The 23,600-nt window shown below is 48.1% G+C and overlaps 1 protein-coding gene across 46 annotated transcripts in view; it reads right to left on the bottom strand.

The window, feature by feature from the left end:
• Nucleotides 1-23,600, bottom strand: part of Tcf7l2 (transcription factor 7 like 2) — a 187,922-nt gene that overhangs the window by 156,514 nt on the left and 7,808 nt on the right. For 25 of the 46 annotated variants that reach the window (XR_005975094.1, XR_005975092.1, XM_041660810.1 and 22 more), the window contains exon 4: nucleotides 18,170-18,238. The exons of the other annotated variants lie outside the window; for them this stretch is intronic. Coding sequence is in view for 23 of the 25 variants with exons in the window: in XM_041660810.1 (XP_041516744.1) it covers nucleotides 18,170-18,238 (69 nt within the window). In the remaining 2 variants the exon portion in view is untranslated. The remainder of the gene's footprint in view (nucleotides 1-18,169; nucleotides 18,239-23,600) is intronic. 46 annotated transcript variants of the gene reach the window in all.

Here is a 23,600-nt window from a genome sequence, read left to right on the forward strand (position 1 = left end):
GAACTAATCAGTTCCTGGGTGAGGAGGTGCCAAGGCAGTGCTCTCAGAAGGGAGGAAAAGGGAGCAAGAGACAGAACCAGCTCCCTGAAGCAAGTGCAGACGCAGCCAACAGTTCCATTTTGCTTGCTGCAAGTCATCTGCCTCCTGACCCACAAGCAACCGCCGGTTCGACCAGAGCCCAAGTACCCACATAACCGCCAGTGAAGGAGAAGGAGCTGTTCCTTACAAAAGGATGGGGAGGCAGAATTACCCAGGAAAATATCCCCCACCGCTGCCTTAGTCCCTCATCTTTGAAGATCACACTGTCCCCTTTATCTCTGCTTCAGGATGCCTTTGATTTGAATACAGGAATTTCAAGGCTTTCAAGTGACATCGCGGCAGCTGCCCACGGCACTAATAGAGTTAACAAGACACACACACATGCGTGTGCATGCACCACACACACCATACACTCCCCCCACACACTTCTTCCAAGCTAAACTCCAGACAGCTTTCTCAACTTTTGCCAGCATTTTTTTCCGAAGTGATTAAGGTCCCAACCTTCTGTAAAGGTCAGCAGTCACCTCTTAAGGGCTCCCCCACCTACGGCCTCAGCCTACAAGTCTCCAACACTCCAAACAGCAAGGCTGGCAGTGTCTCCCTCCTAAACAACAGTTCATAGAACACTCTGTTTACTGAATATAAGGGGATCAAGAATTGAAATCCAATTTAAGGAATTATGGTGCCTTCAGACTGTTTTTCCTCAACGATGAAAAAAGACAGGCATGTTGTTCCTGGAATTAAGCCAGAAGAAACTGATCCTTGTAGTAATACAAGAGAAAGAAGAAAGAGATCAATGTATGTGTTTATACATGTGCTGGGGGAGGGGATGGCTCCAACAGGAGCTAAATTCTTAGGAGTAAATGAATTTACTTCATTTGATGGAATGAGCCTGAAGTTTATTTCAAAGCGCTATTTAGATATCCATTATTTAGGCAGAATACCATTCCCCTCTCATGACTTCTAAGAAGCAGAAGAAAGGCACAGAAAAGATGGACTGAAAAGAGACAGTAAAATAAACCAAATAGTTTATCTATTTTGCTAGGAGCAATGAACCAAGTAACCCAAGCTGTCGTAGGGGCCAAGAGTACAATATTATTCCCTTCAGACAGAAGTAACCACTGTGGCTTGGTGCTGGCTACTGTGTTCAGGCTGTTTATACGCTGTCTCCTCCAACCCTGAGAGATTCTGCAGCAGCAGAGTGGGGCTCATCTCTCATTCAGGGCAGGGATGGAACTGGCCATGGGCCGCACAGGTCAATGGAGGGCCCTGACATGTGGGGTGGGTGCTAGCCCACTCACCCACTCTCCTAACCCCTACTGAACAGCTTTTAAAGCCACAAGAGCATTCTTCTGGCTTCTCGTTGGCCCTGCTACTGCACACATCCTACAGAGGCATCTCACAGCTGAGCCAAGGTCAGCTGTCCACGGCCAGGTCATTGGAGAGGGGATCTAGGAGAGTTCAGCTAGTTTCATATGCCCATAATTAAAAGTCATCTGCCACCATTATATACAAAATGAGGTTCTCCCAGAGGAAAATACCTGGTCTTACCAAGTGCTACCTAGGGAAACAGGTCAGTGTGGGTATTGATTGGGTATAGAGAGGATGAATATTAGATTAAATAAATTAAGATATTTCAGGTAGCCAAGCACAGCTGCTGTTGAAAGTCAGGCCATCTGCCGGGATACCTGGCACCACAGCGTAGAATGGAAGCCATTTCCACAGCCATTGGCAGCTGGCAAGGTATGGCTAGTACAGAAATAAATAAATAAAACAAAATAAAAATAAGTAAATGGAATGTAATCTTAAAAATAAATAAATTAATTAAAATAAGGGATTGGTACACAAGTCTAATTTGTTATTATTACTATTTTATTATTAGTATTACCATCTTAGAAGGGATAATCACACTTGCCTATTGTTTTACGGACACACATACAAGACAAGCAGAAGAGAGTATGGACAGAAAATCCAAAGGGGGGACAGCAAGAGCACTGGCCGCCAAGCCTGACAAACTGAATTCAGTCTTTGAGACCCATGGTAGAAGAAAAGAACCAACTCCCTCAAGCTGTCCTCTGACCTGAGCACACCACGCCATACATGTACTTATAAGCATGCAAACACACACACACACACACACACACACGTCATAAAGAAAGAAGCATTTAAATCCAATGGACACGGACTGCCCTCCAGGTCCTCACATTTCACTCCCCTCTCTTCATAGAACCCCTGAAAATCTCCAGGAAGCAGCAGACAGCCACAGTCCCTAAGGCACTGTGTTTCAAAACCAGCCATCTGCAAACAGGGAGGTTTTAACGTCTAGAACCAGGAGATGGTAAAGAGACAATGGCCGCCTTCATGTCAATGGGGAGAATCGACATCATTTCTTTGAGCCCTGGAGAAATGAATCATCCTGGACAAATCCTTTCCGCACCAGCATCACCCACGTCTAAGCGTGAACAGACCCAAGCTGGCTGGCCACTGATGGATTTCTCACTCAAGAGAAAACCACAAGGAAGTTCCCGCAAGCTGGCATGGGCTAAGGGCTCAAGCTCAGCTACAGAGGCGCCAGCACTTTGTCCTAGAGGTGCCGGGACCCAAAAGTGAGCATCCGTGCCAAGTTTCCCAGATCTCTCATCCTTGCTAACCAAGTAGCATGGGTATCTTTGAGGCAAATTGGAAGAGCAGCAGGAGGAGGGAGCTGTTACATGCTCATTAAGACTCAGACAAACAAGAGGCCAACCAGAAGAGCCGGAGAAAAATGCCTCCTACGGAAACAAATGTGCTGTTAGTTCACAAGCCAGGAGCCAGAAGTCTGCCTTTCAAGAACCAGAAGGGAACGGCTTTTAAATTTATGTTGTTATTGAAGACTTGAGCAAGAGAACTGTAAGCAAAGAGAAGGGACGCCACAACCAGAAGGTCACAAATTCCTGCCTTGCGGCCACTAATTTCATGCCCATCAGAAGTTGACTGATTCTGAGTCCAGTTCCCCGACTCGATGCTGTTTTGTCTACGCTCCACGGGGAGGTAAATCACGGTGAATGGCCTCTGGCACCATAACACCCTTCTCTTCGGAAGGGAAACTCTACCACGCTCACTTGAGAAAGAAGTAACTCCCGAGCCAGGACCACTATGTGGTGGGGGAAGGGGCGCCGCAGGTGGCCAACACAGCGTGGCACAGGACGGTGAGCTAAGTCCACACCTCGGGAACAGCGAGTGGTGTACGCAGTTCTTACGTGTCAGATGACAGGCGAGAACCTCTAACAGAATCTCCCAACAATCTCCACGACACGCCAGACCTCTCATTAAACTTAGTTCTCTCAGACCAGAAAAGAGCAGCACACAACAATCCTGCCACCGTCCATCTTAAAATTTTCAACCGTATGTCAAAACAAAAAAGTTCAGCAGTAACCAAGAACTAAATCACGTCATCTGGAGAAAAGCGGATGGAATTGGAGATTGTGCCAGGCAAAAATAAGCCTGACTCAGAGAGATAACGAAAGCATGCATTCTGTCATACACGGAATCTAGGGGTGAGTGTGTGTGTGTGTGTGTGTGTGTGTGTGCGGCAGAGAGAGACAGAGTGAGACAGGGAGGGGGAGAGAGAGAGCACAGGCCTGGTGGCACATGTCTGTAACCTCGGCAAGACTGGGGATACGGAGGCAGGAGGATCAGAAATTCCCCATCATCCTTGACTACACAGCAAGTTCCGGGCCAGCCTGGGCTACATGAGACTTCCGAAACACAGAAACAGAGGCAGAGAGCTGACTCAGCAAGTGCGTGTGCTTCCGGGTCAAGGGTGGTGAATTCCTAGGACACACACAGACACACACACACACACACACACACACACAGACTGGGAGGAGGAGTCCAGTGCAGGCAGGGAGAAGGGACAGGGAACACAGTGTGGCTGGGCAGGAGTGACAGTGTACGTACTGTGGATGAGACTCTCTTCATGACATACATTGTTTTTGCACTAACCAAAAAGCAACAAAGTAGGAAATGATTGATGCTAGGGTGAAGAGAAAGGTCCCTGCTCCGTCAGAGAACGCTGAGTTAATGAAGAAAACATAACCTGCCAACAAGGCAACAGGAAATCGGGAAACACACAGAACAGGAAACTCAGTGGAAAGCGAGCCTGGCTGCCACTAAAATCCTCAGAGGTACGACATAACACAGGAAGAGGGGCTGAAAACCCCAGAGGGAGAAGCCTGTGATGGAAACAATGGCTCTCAATGGACTTGCCACTGTACAAATATTCTGCCACCATCCTGGGTAGCCTCTCAAACCAGTTCTGGTCACCTCGGTTCCACAACGTCCAGATTCTCGAGAGGTGGTGATGACTGAAAGCCACAAACCAAAAGTCAAACCAAAAGATAAAAAAAATACACCCCTGGGGTAAAAGCGGAGATACGGGAGCCACGAGGCCTAGAATCAAAACCATCGCTCCTTTGCATGCGGCCTGTGGTTTTGAGTATGCACTTTTTATGCGTCAGGTCCTGGGTTTCGGTCACAGTTAAGCCATTGGCATGTCCCTTTAAGTGGCATGCCCCAAAAATCCCAAACCAGCAGAGTGTAGGAGTCACCCAGCGACTCCAACTTTGTCACTTAAGTTAACAGTGGGGGCAGCAGAGGCTCCAACTCCACACAGGAAGCAAGATCCTTGATGCCCAAAGGACCCTAGGATGACAAGAGTCAAGTCAGGAGAAACAACCCAGGAGCATTTACTTCCTGGTGAAGATTGACCAGAAAACCTGACCCAGCTGAAAAGTGACCCAACCAAAACAGACTTTCCTTTTTTTTGCTTTCTGAACGGGGGCGGGGGGGGGGGGGGGACACGACGACAGACTGTCCTGCAAGGAAGAACCCCCTGCCCTCACCCTCCTGTTCTCACCCCTCCCCATCCCCACAAAGCTTCATCCAGACTCAAGGACTCAAGCTGAGTAGCAGTCCTTCATAACAAATGGCTTCACAAGCCGAGCCTTCTGCTAGTGACGTTTGTCATCTGCTTTCGCTCAGAGCTGTGACAGCGGTGACACATTTAAAGAAAACACAAACCAAAGTAGTGTGCACAAGAACTACTGGTGGCGGGGCAGACTCGCCCTTAGCTTTCGGGCACTTTCCAGCCTTCCTTTAATTTCTCTTTGGTGAAAAGAAACAAAACAAAAGCCGTCTCGATACATTGAGCCTGTGACTGCGGCTTGCTGCCCTGGCTGCTGGTTTGTGTCATTATGGAGAAGCTCTCTGCTCCTCCAGGAATTAGGAAGAAATGAAGGCTGTCTGGTTCCAGCCTGAGAATGAAGTCACTAAAGGAGCAGGAGGAAGGACCAGGGGAGGTTTGCTCTTCCGGTGTTAAGGATAAGAATCAAGTCTAGCACTTGGTGACTCCTCGAACAATCCCGAGTTGAGTCTCACACATTTCATAAATCAATAAAGCCCTTACGTGGCCATCTCTCTAGTCATTTCACTCCCAGCCCTTTTTTATGTGTCTATATCTTGGGAGCTAATCAAAAGGACAAGGGTTCCTCTCTGAAAGTGGCTGCAAGATTTCAGCTTGGCTGTGGTACCAGAAAGCAGGAAGTCAGGGGTAGGGGGCACACTTCCGGACCCTAACCATTTTCCAGAGGCCTAACTCACTTCTCTGCCCGACTCAATCTCTAGCCCACCTTCAAGAACCACTGTCCAGTGCAGACAGACTTCTTCAAATTGGGAGGGGGGTGTATGCAAGCTCACTTCCTCCATGCTTGCCGAAATATGTTCGCCCTAGTCTGTGCTATTTGGAGACCTGCCATGGGACACAGCCAGGGGAGGGCTAAGTGACTGTACCGGGGACTTTCTGGAGGAGTAAGGAGTTTAAATTCCTCCAAGTAGCCTACCTACCACCTTCTGGTGACTAGGCTGGCAGAGCCGCGTTTTCAGAATTCAGTGCTGAGATGTTACTCACAAGGTTCTGATCCTTTTGTTATTAAACTGTTGCTAGAAAGGAAGTCTCCAGCAGATATACTCTGGAAAAAGATTTGTCAGGAACAAGCAAAGCGCCTCCCCCATGCCCCATAAGGTGGTCTGTCCTCTGACGACAGGGGAAGCTTCCTTTCAAAACACTAGGTTTAGGGGAGCAGACGGTCTCAATGGAGCATAGCTCACCACCCTCTGCCCAGGCACAGTCCTCCTTCCTCTGGCAGTTTGCTAGCCCAATCTAATCCAAGGGGAAAAAAGAGAACACCCAAACTAAAAGAAAAAGGAGAAGTATGGGCCACTCATTACAGCGGCTTCATCCCTCCTCCCAAAATATAAAAAGGTTACAGGCTTCCAAGAACACCACTGCCAGCAACGCTGACCAATAAAAAGCGAAAGCCAGGGGGATGTGCTCAATACACAATATATATTCATAGAAAAGCTGAATTAATAGGGCCGGTGGGATGACTCAGCAGGCGATGGCACCTTCCACCAAGACCTCTTCAGTTCCACCCTGCAGCCCACATACTGGAAGGACAGAATTTACACAAGCAAGCTATCCTCTGACCTACACATACATGTTAGCATGAGTGTACCAGCACACCCAAGAATAACACAGAATAAGTAAAATGCTATTACAATCATTAAAAAAACTTTAAAATAATACATAGTAAATCAAATCCATCCATTATTATACAATTAAACAAACGCTCAGGAATGAAAAATGACAAGCCAGGGGAGACCAGAGTACAAAATGGGCACCAGGTCCTTCTTTTCTTTTTCCTTTTCTCCCCTGCTCTAGACAGGGTTTCTCTGTGTAACAGTCCTGGCTACCCTGGAACTCACTCTGTAGACCAGGCTGGCCTCGAACTCACAAAGATCCTCCTGCCTCTGCCTCCCGAGTGCTGGGATTGAAAGTGTGTGCCACCACCGTCACACAAGGTCCTTATTTCTATGTCCCCATGAGGAGCTCAGGTGTCTGGCTGGAAAAGCGCCTCCCTCACTTCAATGTTTTCATTTACATAATTAGTAAAGCAGTTACCATGTGCAAAGCTACGTCACCAAAAATAAACTCCTTTTAAATAAGCAAGACTTTTCAAACACCTTCAAATATGCATATATCTCCAAGCCCCTTTAACTTTCCAAAAGAGAATGAAATACTCCAAGATATATATTTAATAAGCATGAGCTCTCCTGACACAATCTCTCTCCCTCTCTCTCTCCCTCCCCTTTTGCTTTCTAGAATGAACTTTCCTAGGTCTCTCATCGACAGGCTCGGAAAAGCCCGTAGGGGTGTGTTGGGCCGGAAACCGGGCAGAGCCCTCTAGTCCTTTTGGATTTTGACTGTCAGTGGCATTCAGGAAAAGCAGATCCCCTTTCTGCTTCACGTGTTTTCCTTATTGGTTCATTTATGCAGCGCGTTCCCCTGCGGCACTGAGTACATCTTTTTGTCATTCTGTTTTCCCCGCCATTAGTGCAGGCCGACACGCAGCTGCCTCACCAAGAATGGCCACAGCCCAGCACATCCCTCTCCCCCATGGTCACCCCTTTGACGAATGCTCACCAACACTCATATATCATCCCCAAATTGGTCCAAATGAATTAAACACAGCTCTGCTTAACATTACGAGATTTAAATGGATTTTCTCTCTACAGGTCTGCCCCATAATTGGGTTTATCCATCTTGTTGAAGTACGGTTTACACTTGCTAACATCACGCCAATTCAAGCTCCATTTTCTGCTCCAGTGACAGGAGCGGGGCAGATTTGTCATCGGATCATAACAGGTAATTCAAACAACAATTAGTTTGATGACCGCCCGTATGTCAATGTCTGCTCCCCGCAGCCTGGCTCACACCCGATGCTCTCTGCTCCTCAAGATGAATTGTCCTGGCGATTCTTCAATTTCAATCATCAGCAATGCTTCCTGGAGAAACTACGGACACAGGGCAGTCTCCACCAGAGACCTAGTGGGAAGACTCTCCTGGTCCCACTAGGATGGACAACAGCAGACATCCATTTTCAGGTCTTGGAAATTGTCCAGCTTTCAACCAGGGCCATTCATTCTGAGGCTTCATCTCAGCCCCAGAAATTCAGGGAGGCGTTGGACTTGAGAGCGGAAGGCTCAAGTTTAAGTGACTTAGGCACCCACATGTAGCAAAGCCCTCTTCAAAGATGATTGACAGCTGTCACAGCCTCGAAGTATGGTGTGATCCCATGGACATCACTACTCATCATTTCAAAAGGAACAATCAAAAGAGAGAAGGCTAAAAGAGCTTGTAACAACCAGCCAGTACCACATTCTGGGAACCAGAAAGCAGTCAAACAAATGCAAACCAGCTTAGACATGGCTACTCACTAACACCACGGCACCCACAGCCATTAGCAACAAGGACAGCTGAAGTCAAAGAGAAAAACCCGGGAAAGAGCATCAAGTTGACAGAAAGTTTGAATGCCTGGCTCAAATTATTCAGTAGAAGATGAGAAACAAGTTCTTATTGCCTTTCTATGTTAGAAAGGGGCTATTATTTCAAAATCTGGACAAGTACTCCACTGCTTTTTCGAATGCACAGACCTACTCCCATCTCACTCAAAATTATTTCCTTTCTGCTCAGCTGGATGTGGTTTGGGTCAACGGCTGATTAACTGGTTTGTTTGTCTGTCTGTGGCAGGATCTCATGTAGCCCGTGTAAACCTTGAATTCACTTGGCAGCTGAGGAGGACCTCTGCCTTCTGAGTGCTGGGATTACAGGCCATCGATGCATGCAATTTGTACCGTGCTGGGATTGAACCTATGTCCATGCAGGCTAAGCAAGCGCACAACCTCCTGTCCACTTACTGCATCTCCAACTACTGGGACACGGATATGAGCGAAACACAATGCCAGCCTCTAGAAAGGGCCTGCCTGCTTATCAAATGTCACGGAGTTGAGGAAGAATCCTTAAGTGACATAAGACAAATGCAAACGGCAGCTAACAGGAGTCATAAATCTATGTTACCCAGTGAAGATAGCCAAGGCTATCAAATTCATCATGTGTGAGGCTCTTGACAGCAAATAAAAAATATACACTGTGTGTGGGGAGAAGCCAGACTCCAGACCTGCAGACGAGGAGCAAAGACAGGAGCTTGCACGCAGCAAGCATCCTCCTCTGCAGCACCATAACACCCTCTGCAGCATGCCAAACTCTTCCCATTCTGTATCTCATCAGCCTTCAGGAAACCACCTCAGGTGCCACCATTAGCCCCACAAATCAGGAGAGGGGAGCTTGGCATGCCCGAGACTCAAACCCAGGCTGTCTATGCCACTCCACCCTCAATGCCCACTAATTCTTCTGTTCCCTAAAAATGCAAAGGCAGGGGGGCGGGGCTACTGTAGCATCAGTCAGTGGAAGGGCACACACATTAAACTCTTACACCAGGCCAGTGGTTCCCATCCAAAGGTGACTTTGACCCCCAGGGAGCACCGAATCATTTCTGGGAGTACTTTTAGTGACTCTGTTGAGAGCTCCGTTGAGGCCAGAGATGGTAACACAGGATAGTTCTCTGCACCGAAGAACCACCTGGATCCTGAGGCTGGGACACTGAGCTGTGCTGCCCCATCCCCTCTGCCACTCACCCCATCCCTGACCTCCAAAAGCAAACAACCAATGCAGACAGGGCTATTTGCAGCCCTGCCCTCAGCCTGCATGGAAACTGGTTTGACCAATGCTTTTCCAAATACATGCCTCAAAGCCAAGGTTCTATGAGGATGCTTGAAAGACTCCACACATCTGATGCTGGTGTTTCTTTCTATAAGAAGATACACAGTACAGGTAGCGACTTTGAAACTTTCTTTCCAATCTTATTAAGCACTAAACTCACTGCCAAGCAATGGTTTGGGTGGGACCCTCCACAATAAGACTGCTGCCAGCAATGGGAAGACAGAAAAAGGGGGGTGGGGAGAAACAACAGTCACTTATCTGCTTGATTAGGACTTGATACCAGCTGTCCCAATCCAACTCCAGAAACGAAGCGTCAGGCCTGATAAAAGCCATTTAGAAAGTTCAGTGCTCAGCTAAGCAGCTCCCAAAATTGTCAAGGGCTTTATAAAAACATAAATACCATAAAACAAAATATAGAAACCCTCTCTTATACTGAGAAAACGTAGCCAGCTGCCTGCCACAGACCAGGACTCCATATGCGCTCACGGTGGTGCATAAGGGGACACCAGGACAGCTGGAGAGACATTTGTTTTCACTTTCTGGCCGAAGACAGCTAGAACTGTGCCCACCCTCTCCATGAACACACACGCTGGTCTCTCCCCGCCTCACAATGGGCAGCCTGAGTGCAGCCTCAACAGGTGCGAAGGCCGCCACAGAGAGCAAGCCGAAGTTGAAAGCCGTGGGGGGGCAGAGCACGGGGAAGCCAGGCTATCGGTCAGCTCAGGGCAGCGGACTTAGAGTCAGGACATTAACTTGTACTTAAAAAGACAGGCAGCATAGGAGCTGGAGAGAGATGGTTGCTCTTGGGGAGGATCCAGGTTCGGTTCCCAGCACCCACACTGTGGCTCACAACCATCCACACTCCAGTTGTGGGGGACCCAAGGTCCTCTCTGAGTGCCATGGGCACCAGGCATACAAATAGTGCATATAATCTAACATTCAAGCAAGACACTCATAAAAATAAAGCTCCACTAGGACCCTCAAGTCTTGCCCGCTTCCCACCACAGTGTTGGACTGGGAAAAGTGAAGCCTGCTGCTTCCCTGTGTCGCTCACTTTCCTGGCCTATCAAAACTGATGCTTCTTGCTCTATTCCAAGAATAGCCCTGGAGACGATATCAGCTTTGGCTAGTCTGAAAAATGCATGCCCAAGCCCAGCTTCAGAGCAACAGAATCCAGACCTGTTATTTCAGCAAGACCTGCCATGGTGGCCAGTGCCTCTGCTCTACTTCCCAGACCATGATCCACCTCTCCCCACAGGCTCTAACCTAGGAGACAGTGCTCACCACAGGTTCCCCGTTGATGGCGCCTTCTAAAACAGACTCTTACCATCCCACAGACCCCAGCCATCTGCAGAACTCAGAATCCAGACAGCCTTTTTCTCCGTGTGGGAGAAGTCAAGTTCAAAGAAAGCAGCCACCCCCACACACACAGCACCCCCGGCAAAAGAGGGTCTTGATGCAACTCTCCTTCACCACAAAGACTATACATGCACAGCTCTGTACTGAGAAGCCACATGCCCACAGCTGCTGTAAACTCCAGTATGGCAAGGCCAGAGAGCGCCTCTGCTAGGCTTCACTCCAGTCACCTGGGAGGCTATCACCAGAGATGCTAGACCAGGCAGACACCCAGGGGACACTAACCGAGGTGTCTAGGTCAGGTGTCTGAGTCCTGCTCTGAACACTTCCCTGTGGTGCGCTGCTAGAGCTGGGAACCACTGCCTTGGAGCCATGGTTCTCTATCAACCCCGAGAAGGGCCCCAGCTTTGCCCAACAACGTGGTTAAACTACCAAGACAGGTGCCAATCCCAGCAGTACAGAACATGAGCCTGGCACGCGATCCCAGTCTTCTGAAGCTCTCCAAGATGTTCCCAGGAGATAGTGGCTCAAATTCAGGACACACTAACCCAGTCCTACAGAACAGGAACCTCCAGGGACAAGCACCCAGGACGTGTTTGCAGCACAGGTCCCATGGGCCATCTGTATAGTCTAGGAAGCTGGAAGGCAGCCACAGCCTCGAAGACAGGCCAGCCCTCGATTTAGTCTTTCTAGTGCTGGGAACCCAACCCGAGGCCTGCTCTCCACTTCTGAGGTGCATCCTTGGCCTTGAGCACGGTTATGAACCTATGCCAGCAGCCTTGCTCCAAACACACTGCCCCAGGTTGGAATCCTGGATGACCATGGGGAAAATAACCTGTCAGGTGTCTACTTCCTCATTTGCAAAATGGGGTAGTGACGATAATAACAGCAACTCTGCCACTCAAGCTCCCCTCCACGCACCAGTGAGAAATCAATGAACAACCCACAGACAGCACTCAACACTTGACCCAGTGTGCCAGAACTCAATAAACGAGCTATTATTATTGTCGTTGTTGTCGCCTCTGACCCCACACCAAGCACCTCATTGTCCCAGCTGCTCTTTCAGAACCAAATGCCCTCTTCACAGAAGCCTGGGCAGCAAAGGCCCCCGGCCAAAGCTCACTGAAATAGAACTGTAGTCAGCCCTCACTCACAGGCTAAGACACTGTCACCTGGGAACATTAGCAGCCCTCAGTTCTGATTGGGCACTTGAAAGCGTCAGAGCTTCCAATAAATAACCAATAGATCAATTTCAGAAGCCTCTAAGGCTGCCCTTCCAACCTTTGGTAGCTGAAAAATCACAGTTCTGACTAGAGATGGAACACTCCCGCCCCCAGCATGAGCGAGGCCCTGGGTTCGATCCCCTGAACCACGAGTAACAATAATCATGGTGATGACAACCACTCTTGGACGAGTCTTAGACTAAGCAGGAAGTCTATCAGTTAGAGCAGAGGTTCTCAACTGTGAGTTGAGAGCCAACGACCCTTTCACAGGGATCGCCGAAGACCATTGAAAAACACAGATATTGACATTACAATTCATAGCAAAAATTATAGTTGTGAAACAACAATGAAAATAATTTTATAGTTGAGGGTCACCACAACCTGAGGAACTGTATTAAAGGGTCACAATGTTAGGAAGGTTGAGACTGCTGGGTCAGAGCAAGGTATGGTACTTAGATGCCAGTATCTGTATCAGCAAGTAAATGATGCCAGTATATGGCTCAGCAAGTAAAGGTATAGTTGTCACTAGCATGACATACAAGTTCCATCTCCAAGGCTATACACACACCAAAACACACACTGAATCAACATAAAAGAACAGACATTTAACAGTGTTCAAAACAGCACAGAGGTAGCCAAGAACGGGGGGTTTTGTCTGTTTTACTCACAAATAAATTCCCAGTGAAGGAAACTCCTAAAGGAGCAGGCAAGCACTCACCTACCTCAGCCAGCCTCTCAAGTGTTCTTCGTGGAAGTGGAGGCTGCACACTCTCATGTCTAACACAAGTGCTTACGCCAAGCCCCGAGCGTGGAGGCCAGGCCTGGTGCAACCTCAGGAAGCTAGGTGCTCAACACAGCCATGATTAGTAGTGAATTCTAGACCAGTCTGCGCCACATGAGACACTGTCTCAAGTTTAAAAATAATAATAGTGGTTTGTTTTCTTTTTTAGCTCAAACGGACTGATTTTGGGGAATGTTTCCACTGAGCCCCATTCTGCACATCTATATGAAATCAAAGGCAGGAAACAGAGTAGGGAAGACGACAGATTAAGAACACATGATAGTACATGCCTTTAATACCAGCATTCAGGAGGCAGAGACAGGTAGATCTCTGTGAGTTCAAGGCCAGCCTGGTCTACAAGAGCTAGTTCCGGGACAGGTCCCGAAGCTAGAGAAACCCTGTCTTGGGGGGAGGGGGAACCCACAAAACAAACAAACAACAAAACAACCCACAGTGGAGACCAACATCAGAACCCCAAATTAGGGAACAACCAGGAACCCTCACACCTCATAAATTCTGAACAGATCTTCTAATACTAATCTCTAGCCATCTTCATCACGTGAGCAGAACGAGGCGGTCCAGCCACAGTAGCTCACATGTCTATGGGACAAGACACCCTTGGGGTGAACAAGCTTTTCATGCCTGCTTTGACTTCAAACAGCACCCATGTTCTGGAAGGAGGTTCTGGGTGCCCAGTGAATCCCTGTTGAGGAGGCGTAGAACTATGGGCCTTGGAAAACTCACACAAGATCTTGCAAGTTTAACAAGAGGGAAAGCAAAAATCATGGCAAAGTCTTCACGGCTCAGCTGTGCAAACAAACAAAAAGGCCCATTTCTCCTGGATCCTCTCCTAGCTGTCTTTGGCCACACACACGAGCACGCACATGTGTGTGAGTGCATATGTACACACAGAAACCCCTTCGCATCTCCAAAGAGAAACAACCACGAAAGGTCGATGCGGTTTGTTTTTGTTGGGTGCAACACTTTTTCCCCCTGAATCACATCTGACTTCGTGTTAAAACATCAACCTTTGGCCAAAACACTCTTAAAAACAAAGCTTAATTGGTTTTCAAGTAGCCCTTCAGAGAGCCCAGGGAAAGACCTCGCGGCGTAGGAAAGACCTGTCTCCCTCCGCCTTGGTTACAGAACTTCTCTTGGAGGCTGCGACCATGATGGGAGTAGGGATGTTGGACCAGGTCCCTTTAGGAAGAGGCTACAGAGATGCCCAGCTGTGTACAACCACCTGCAGGCCATCCCCAGGAGGCAGCTCAGTCTGACATTTGCAATCAGGGTCACCCTCCTGAGTCCGCATGAGCCCTTGACACCATTTAACAGAGATGGTGGAGGAATGTGGTCCTAAGAGCTGGGACCAGAGGTCAGACTCCCGCATGATGGGGTGACCCAGAAGAGCATGGGCAAGTAACCTCTGACCTGATGAAGGTCACTCTGTCACCGCTCCCCTCAAACATGCCACTCACGCTCCCCACAACTAATGACCGTACATCTCAAAGATGACACTCAACAGTCCCAGGGGAGGCTTCTAGCTATAAAAGATCAATGCAAAGCTACACATGCACACCCAACACCAGCCCTAGGTGCATTTGCTAGCGTAGGACAACAGGCGCAGACACCGCCGTTCCTCCAAAAGAAATCCAAAACTACTCGTCCCAAATTAGGGATAGTGTAAACTTGGAAGCAACCAAGCATCCCACAACACAGAACAATATTTACTGGACAATCCCATTAAAAAACAACAAGTTAAAGGAATCTACTGTTGGAATTCTTGTTGCAGATTGGAGAGAGAGGAAGCCACAACACTGGAAAGGGGGAAGAACAAGGCAGACAAGAGTATTTCATCAGAGGGTAGCAAGCTTCACCCCGGGTCCAATTCCAGCCAGTGTTTGTATTTATAAATAAAGCTTTATTGGAACACAGCCATGCTTTTCCCTCATATTTCTCTCAAGATGCTTTCAAACTAAAGTAACATTAAGTTAGCCAGACTGACTACATAGCCTCAAAAGCTTAAACTACGCATGAGCCCCCAAGCGTGTAGTGACATGGGTGGGGCCTCTTGGCTGTTCTCACAATTGTAAGTCCATGCTCCTCCTTACTAAACACTCGTGGGCTGTGCTGTGTGGCTCAGTGGCACTTTTAAAAAGCCAATGGTCTGGATGTTGCTCAGGGAACAAGCTCACACTCAACATCCAGGAGGACCTGTGTTCCATCACTGACACGCGCACACACAACAGAATTTAGTAACCATTTATTATCACTGCTAATAATAACCAAGCAGTACATATATTCATGCCCCTTTAATTTTTAGTCCAGTTATACTGTGTTCTCGGTCATTCTCACTGCCCTTGTCATGTCAGAACCACAGAGAGCTAGAATGGAACCAAAAGTGGGAAGTGCCCAGCACAGTGAGTGACACTGGGGGACAAAGTGACAGGTCCGTGGAATCACACCCGTGGTGAGCTTGGCTGAGTGCTGAGATGACAGAAGGGGTGGGGAGGGCAGGGCGGGCGGGAGGAATGAACCTCATGTGATGCCCGGTGTCATAGTACCAGGTTATTTTAGGACGGAGCTTGGCGAAGAGCAGCAAGCTCAGCTCCTCCTGAAATACAGTATTTGTTAAGGTTCAGCCAGTTTTAAGTTTCCAGGGAAGAAACGGCTGCCCCGGCATCACGCTGGATTTAAGCTTGGGATGAGAGAAGGCCAGGTCGGTTTTTCTGTGTGCCAGGAGATGCCGGCCCCACCCCAGGCTGCTGTCTCCCCCCCACCAGGGTGTTGTCCCCCTCTCAGGCTTCTGTCTCCCCCTACCCCCGCCCAGGGTGTTGTCCCCCACCCCAGGCTGCTGTCTCCCACCCCAGGCTGCTGTCTCCCACCCCATGCTGCTGACTCCCGCCCCACCCAGGGTGTTGTCCCCCTCCCAGGCTTCTGTCTCCCCCCCCCAAGGCTGCTGTATCTGACCCCCACCCCCACCCCGGACGGCTGCTGAAACACCCAGAGAATTCAGAAAACAATCTAATTCTGTCTGAGCTTTGCCTTTTTTTCCCTCTGCTTCTTTTGTTTTGTTTTTGACCATTTATCCTTTGATGATCACGCTAAAACTACAGCTAGCTGCCATTTGGCTTGGCCTTGTGCTGGTCGAGCAGACGCTGAGGGAGAATGGTCACTTTTGAAAGCGTACAGCCAGGGCTCCATAAAATGTCCCTCTGTTTGCCCACACGGGCATCAGGCCTCAGCAAACAGAAGCAGAAGAGAACAATACTACCTGTTCATGGAGGAACAGGGATGGTTTCAGTCCTTCAAACAATAAGCTCTGTAATTCACTCCATCTTCCTCCTGAGAAAGGGCTTCCCATGGCCCGCATCGTGCCAGGTGGTTTGGAGAAAGATGAACTGCACCTTCAAACAAGGGCCACTTCAGCGCTGGTGTAAAGATCCAGCAGCTGGGCTGCTCTCGGGCTGGTCTCCCAGTGACATGGCCCCAGCCAGCCTTTCCACACCAAGATAAGGATCACTGTCCTTTTCAGTCTCGACAATTCCCACACCCCAGGCAACAAGGATCTCCAGCCCTCCTGTGCTGGAGTAGGCCTCCCTAGCCTGCGGACACTCTGGTTATCCACCCATTCACCCAGGGCTGGGGTTTAGACTTGCTCTCTAAGCTAGCCCTGAGTCTAAACTGTTTTCCAAAAGCAAGACGTACTGGGCCTTAAAAGGAAGCAACTTCCAACAGGAAGCGTGTCAGAAAGAATCGGAGCTTCGTGCACATCACACACAGCACTTTTGAAAATATCTGGGTGTGGAGGGATTACAGTCGAGAGACATACAGGCAATCAGTACCTTACCCAAGCACAGTGTAGCCTCAATATTGCTAGGCACAGCTACTGTAGCCTTGAAATAAATGCAAAAAGACTAGGAACCAACCACATTTTTGAAAGACCTGCTCAGTCATGCCTCTTGCTGGAGAGAAGTTCCATTCACCTGGGGCAAATGGCTATTTCAGAGTAATATGGAGGCTGAAGCAGATTTGAAATGGCAAAGTTAAGAAGACGCAGGAGGATGGGTGGGAAACAGGAGTTCCACCAGGCCACACAAGTACACACACACATGTACATACGTGTATTTATATGTACCCTCACACACCTATGTGCATTTGCACACATGTCCACACTCATCTGGACATAGGCATGCATGTCCACAAGCACACTCACACCACCTTATAAAGGCTTCCTCCCAAAGAGACAGCAGGAAGTAGGCATTCACCAAGTCAAAAGCAACCTAGGAGACCCTAAGTCAGACTTCTGCTCCCCAGTCGAGCATTAACGCAGATCACTCACGGTGTGAGGGTACGGGGAGGGACACCATGAGACATCCCTCTTAGCAAGGCCAGGCCACGGGACAAAAGCGAGTTGGTCTGCCTGACTCCGCTGCGGCTGTTTGCTGGCTGCTGTTCAACCCCATGTCTATATTAGTCTGGGGTTTGTTTAGCCTTTGGATTTAGAAGGATGGAAGTACTACGTGAGCAGGAAACAGGACACTCATCAGGGGCTGGGATCTGTCGCCTTTCCCTTCCAATACTTCTCATGTCGTATATCAAGAGGCCCCAAAGAAATCAACATTCGGGATGATCAGGTCGAAAGTGGTACTCTTGGCACCATTGGCCATGATTTTGATCCACAGGCAACAACTCTCCCCGGCTGTCACATGGCCTCCTCACCAGCTTCCTCTCCCAATTCGCCAACCTGTTTGACTCCCAACGCAAGGCCCTTCCTTCTGTAAAATGCATGCAGTAACCACAACCGACGTGGGGTCTGAGCACCCACAATGCCTGATCCAGACAGTCTTAGACAACACAGACTCTTTTCATAACTTTCAATCATTTAGCAACATTTCTTCTGTTCTTCTTGACTTCCCACCTCCCTCAATGATTCAAACCACCACCACCTCATCATCATAATGGCATCATCATCATTATCACCATCATCATGACCAACCTCATCACCATCATCACCATCATCATCATCTGGGTGGGGGAGGCAGAGAATAAAAAGACACAAGAGACCTACACATTGGCAATTCAAGCTTCAGAATCTCTTGCGCCTCCTACCTGAATTGCAATCTGGTGTTCAATCGTTTTGTACGCAGAGTAATGATTGCTGCCGGATTGAAAATGGAGCTGTAGGAAGAAACCAAACCAAAGCGTTCTGCTCACGTCACAGACTACAAGGAAACATCTTAAGCAGTTCATGAATAGCAGACAAACCTCCCTGGACCGAACGGCCTCCCTGGCGTTCAGTCAAGACCTGAGGACTTGCACCATTATGGAGGAGAGGATCACACTCGTCTGAACTGTTGCTTTTGTTTTTAGTTTTGGTTTTTGTTGTTTTTGTTTTGTTTTAAGCACCCATTCAAAAATCGAAAAGGGGAGGAGGAGGGGCAGGAATGACACAGAAAGCAGACGGAAGCCCATGAAGACACAGAGGAAGTCGGTGGGTGCTGAGCAGAAGGCTAAGGAAAACTGAACAGGGTGCTGCACACAGGCACACAGGCAAGAGGGAAGACAGAAAGAGTGCTGTGAGCAGCCACTGGTCAGCAAGTGCAAGCCCCGCCCCATATCTCTAACAACTGAACCCTGGCTCTCAGACAGAAATCTATTTCTGGGAAAACAAATGTCTCTACGGAATTCAGGGGCCACCCCGCACCTTATACATTCTTTCACCATGACTAAGCCTTTAGATTCTAAGGCATCATCTCCACAACCCGCACTCTAGTGATCTGCACCTCCCTCAAAGCGAGCCAAGCATTACCCAAGAGCCCCAGGTCGGGAAGGACCACCTCTCAGTGAATCTCTGCCTTAGTCCTAGGACCATGGCTCTCAACCCAGGATTTCCCTCTACAGACATACACATCCCCCCACTGAAGAAGGGAAAGTCCCTACAGAAACACCAAGACTCCTCCCCAAATCCTCCTCCTCCCAAATGATGCGTGTTACCCTTAGGCTGCTACCCACTGGTATAAACAGGCACCAGGGTTGAGACATTTGATAATTGACCCAATAATCACAGAAGGGTCTCGGCAGGTATCTGAAATGCATCACCATACTCAGACAGCCGAGGAAGCTTCAGATGACCAAGAGAGATTCCCTGCCTACCCACTCCTGTAGCAGGCAAGTCTGGGGTACCTTCTCCAAACACTTGGATCGACATCTACATTATTATCTTTATCCCCAGAAACTATAACCATGACTGCTTCAGAACTAAGTTATCAGAATCCTTCTGTGCTTCAAGTACCAGTAGGGCTGCAGCAGAGTTTTAAACTCAATTAATTTGTTATCTTGTTCCTTGGAAAGAAAGTCATTCAATAGGATCTGTTAGCGCTTTTAAAAAGGATAAAGATTCCCGTAAATTCTGAACTAAAATGTAACAACACTGTAATAATACAGTCTAAACCCACATTACTCAAAATGTAATATAATAAGTACCCATTTTTCGGATACAGTGGACTTGAAGAGGATCTCGACAGTTATCCCCCCCCCCAAAAAAAAACCTAAAAACAGCCGGGCAGTGGTGATGCACACTTTTAATCTCAGCACTTAGGAGGCAGAGGCAGGAGGATCTCTGAGTTTGAAGCCAGCCTGGTCTACAAGATCTAGTTCCAGGCCAGGCTCCAAAGCTACAGAGAAACCCTGTCTCGAAACAAACAACAAACAAAAACAAATAAAAACCTAAAAATGATGTATGCTTTTTGTAACAAAACATGGTAATCAAATTAAAAGAAGACAAACTAAAGTTGGGCAAAAATAACAATAATCTCTCTACATGCCAAAGCAGAGCAATAAACCCCTCCCCTCATACAAGTTACTACGGACAAAGTAAACTTAACCTCTGTGCACACAGCCCTCCACACCACATTCAAGGAGCCCATCCAAAGCAATTGGCTCAAAAAGAAAGGTGCGTCTGTCTGTGCCCTTTGTCCCCCAACCACCCACCCCAGTCAGGGAAGCCGGGATCTCACTCATTACTGGGACAGTTTTCCACCATGTTAAAACAACTTTTGTGTGGGGGACAGGTCTCTTTGCGAGTTTGGAATTCCTTGCAAGGGAACAGCTCTTGTCTGAGAGGAGGGTCCTCTCTCCTCAGCAGAGCAGGCAACAGTAACAACTTGGTCCTTCCTTTCAAGGGTTTTATTCTCCTCTTTTCCAATTGCCCAATTCAGAGCTAATGGAAACTTGTCCAAGCTTCTGTTCCCACAAACCCTGCGGAGCCCCAGGCAATCTGTACTCAGGGTAACCACAGGAATCTTATATTGTCAATTAAAACTGAATGGACACCTGATAACTTCGGATATGCCGTGGAAAATAATTTCATGTAGTCATCGTCTTATGAATAAATTAATGAAACTGTGACTCTGCCTAACGCAATTTTCACTTGTCCAGTTCCATTCTTAATCCTTGCATTCATCACCTTCCCATAAAACACCAGTGAGCCTGGAGTGAATGCAGCAATTAAAAGAGTAAAAATACACACACACACACACACACACACACACACACGCAAAAGTTTCTAAAGACACTAGCAGAGAAGCCTACATCAAGAACCAATTTACCTCCAGTTAAGCGTGCCTGCACAGGAAGCCCGTGTGGGCCTACATTCGCCCCCACACCGTTTTTTACACCTCCAAACAATGTAACTTCCTTAGGGTATATCCAGCAGTGCAGGAATCCTCTGACCCACTCCCAGCCCCAGCCAGTGCAAAAGGCTCCCTCAGTAAATAAGATTTCTCCCAGCCACCAACCACTGTGTTCTAGAGAATTCGGAACCTAGGCTCCCTCCAGCCAGAGCGAAGAATACCAAATGTTTTAGTTTCTCCTTGGGGTTTCTACCCTCGCTGTCCCCAAAAATGCTTTTCTGAAACACAGGCTGTAACCAGCGTATTTTTTGCTTCCCTATAAATCATGAAGCGGCTTTTTTGTTTGTTTACAGCCCAGCTTCTTAAAGATATAATGCAGATGTTCCATAAGAACTTGGCACTCCAGCCCGAACCAGCTCCTGTTTTCCTGCCTCCCACCCCCACAGTAAGAAAGGAGAAAACAAAGCCTGTTTAGGCCTCTGTGTTTTGAGGTTACACGAAGACAGAGGTCCAGGGCAAGATGGCTTATGCCTTATCTGAGATTAAAAATGTTTAACCCGTTTTGTACAGGTCACCTGGAAGGCTCCAAGTCACTTCCCCAGCCCATCTCTGTGGCTTCCTTATGTGGGTGTGTCTGGTGCTCAGGATAAGAGCCTCGCCCCTTGGACGGTCCAGGGTGCCAGCAGACTTGGTTCCTTCCTTCCCTCCTAGGAAGCCCCACAAAATAACACCTTCCCTTCCTAAGTCATAACAGTCAGACACCCCTCCCTATTAGAGCACCCAAGCAACCAGTCCCCGTCTGGTCCAGAAGAGTCAGGAAGAGTCGACAGTTTAGGCAAATGCTTGCAACACTCTCTGCTTCCCTTATTACCCTATCTTGATTTCTCTGGCTTTATTTCTAATCATTACCACTGACTCTAAATTTGATGCTGCAGATACTGGAGATCAGAGATACCCGGGGATAGAAGAGGAAACGGCCTTTGTCAACCACAGGAATCTCATGCTCCAAGCCACAAACAAAACAGCAGTCCTCCAATGGGGAGAAGAGGAACTTCTGCACCGTCCACGTGACTTAAGGGATGAGGCGGGGCACAGGCTTACTTTTCAGTTTTATGAATCACCTGGCTGTCTCATATCTATCTGTATGCACATGTGCACAAGCGCACTTGCATGCCCACACACGCGAGCACACACACGCGCGCACACACACACACGCATGCACGTATGCACTCACTCATCCATTTCCTAAGCAGCTTGGGTTTTCTTGGGGTCTTGGTCTATTTTCCTTCTGCCTTTTTCTCACTTGAACTGTAATTTCCACATCACCAGTTTTTAAATGGTTTTTAATAGTTTATCTGAGACCTTGTCTTAGGTCCTCATCCTTTTGGGGAGACCGAGGCAGAAATAAACACGCCCCACCCCACCACAATAACTGGGGCTTTTCACTCAATGGAAAATAGACTCTTGCCCAGGACTTGGGTGACTTCCACCCATCCTGACATTCTGATGCTGTCTGCTTAAAAAGTGCCAGAGAAGTCTCACACTTGGGGGGGGGGGGGTGCAAACGGGGATGGCTAGTAGATTCCTGGGTTTACAATCCCTGCAGAGATCCAGACAGAGAATCTTTGCAACACCCTAAAACCACCGTCTAACAAAGGCAGTGCCTCCTCACTTCCTGGTATTCTACCACAGGAAAACACACGCCACAGAACGCGCCCTCAGACCTTAGAACGGGCTCTCCCACTGTCCCATTGATGGTTCCAGCGCATGTCTCTTTACCCTCATTAATTTCTTTCTTTCTTTTCATTCCCCACTTCTCCTCAACTTGAAACCCTGAGCTATGAGTCAGACGTGGGTCATTAACTTTTACAGCTTTCATACACACCCACCTACTCACATTTGGGGAAAGAAGTATTGACTAGCAACATTGCCTGAGACCAAAATCCTCTAAAAGGAAACAAGGGGGAGGGGTCGGGAGAATCGCTTCAAGAAAGTTTTCTCCGCGCCTCTACCGGGGATGCTCCCTTCATTGTTTTTCTCCTGGAGCTAGAATCCCTGGCAAAGAAAGGCAGGGGCTGAGCTTGGTGCAGATAGCTGTAGGCTCTCCTGGGTTGAGGAGAGACTAGTTGGTGTGCTTTAAACATCAAAACATAATTAAAGTTCTTCATCTGGGAGGGAAGCTGAAGCCACAGTTCCAGCACACAGGGGCACGTGGGCTGAAGTGCTGAAGCATGTTCTTAACGCAGCAGCTTTCATTAACATTTGCTACAGAACACCCGCAGAACGATGCGCTGTCGTTCCAGAGTTAGAACTCATAATGAATTAATTGGCATTAATGTGGCTCTCCTGCGTCCTTCCCTGGGTATGCCATGGGCGTCCCCGGCTCACTCACACTGACAGGACAGTAACTCAGCGCCTCTATTTCACTTTCTAAAACAAACAAACCCACCCAAAGACCCACACGGATCCTCGCAATTTTTTTCAAGCATTTTTGCTAATATATTTAGTACATCATAATTGGCCCAGTACGGGGGAATCTAGTTATCTTCTCAGTAAATATTTATAGCGTCACTCTTTACCATTCATCGTGAATTTCGTGGAGGATCTCACTGTAGCCCTACATCTGCAATTCATTGACTTTACAATTTACCACATGTTGGGATGGGAGAGGTCTTAGCTCCATTTGAATCACTACACAAATATGCAAGTGATTTATCGGTTTTAAACTGGAGACTGCAAGAGAGGGACTCCGCTTTCCTGAGTATTACTTCTTCTGGCAGACCATGAACAATTACAGTGCGTACTAATTAGGCTCTGTAAATGTGCCGGGCCCTGCTAATGCCTACCAGGCCTCACATCTATTTTCATGATGCCAAACTTGGGCAGGCCATTGTTAACTCCTTCAGAAC

The sequence above is a fragment of the Microtus oregoni genome, unplaced genomic scaffold (assembly GCF_018167655.1).
Source record: "Microtus oregoni isolate MIOR12 unplaced genomic scaffold, Mior012 000012F_ref0000307, whole genome shotgun sequence".
In the NCBI taxonomy this organism is placed as follows: domain Eukaryota; kingdom Metazoa; phylum Chordata; class Mammalia; order Rodentia; family Cricetidae; genus Microtus; species Microtus oregoni.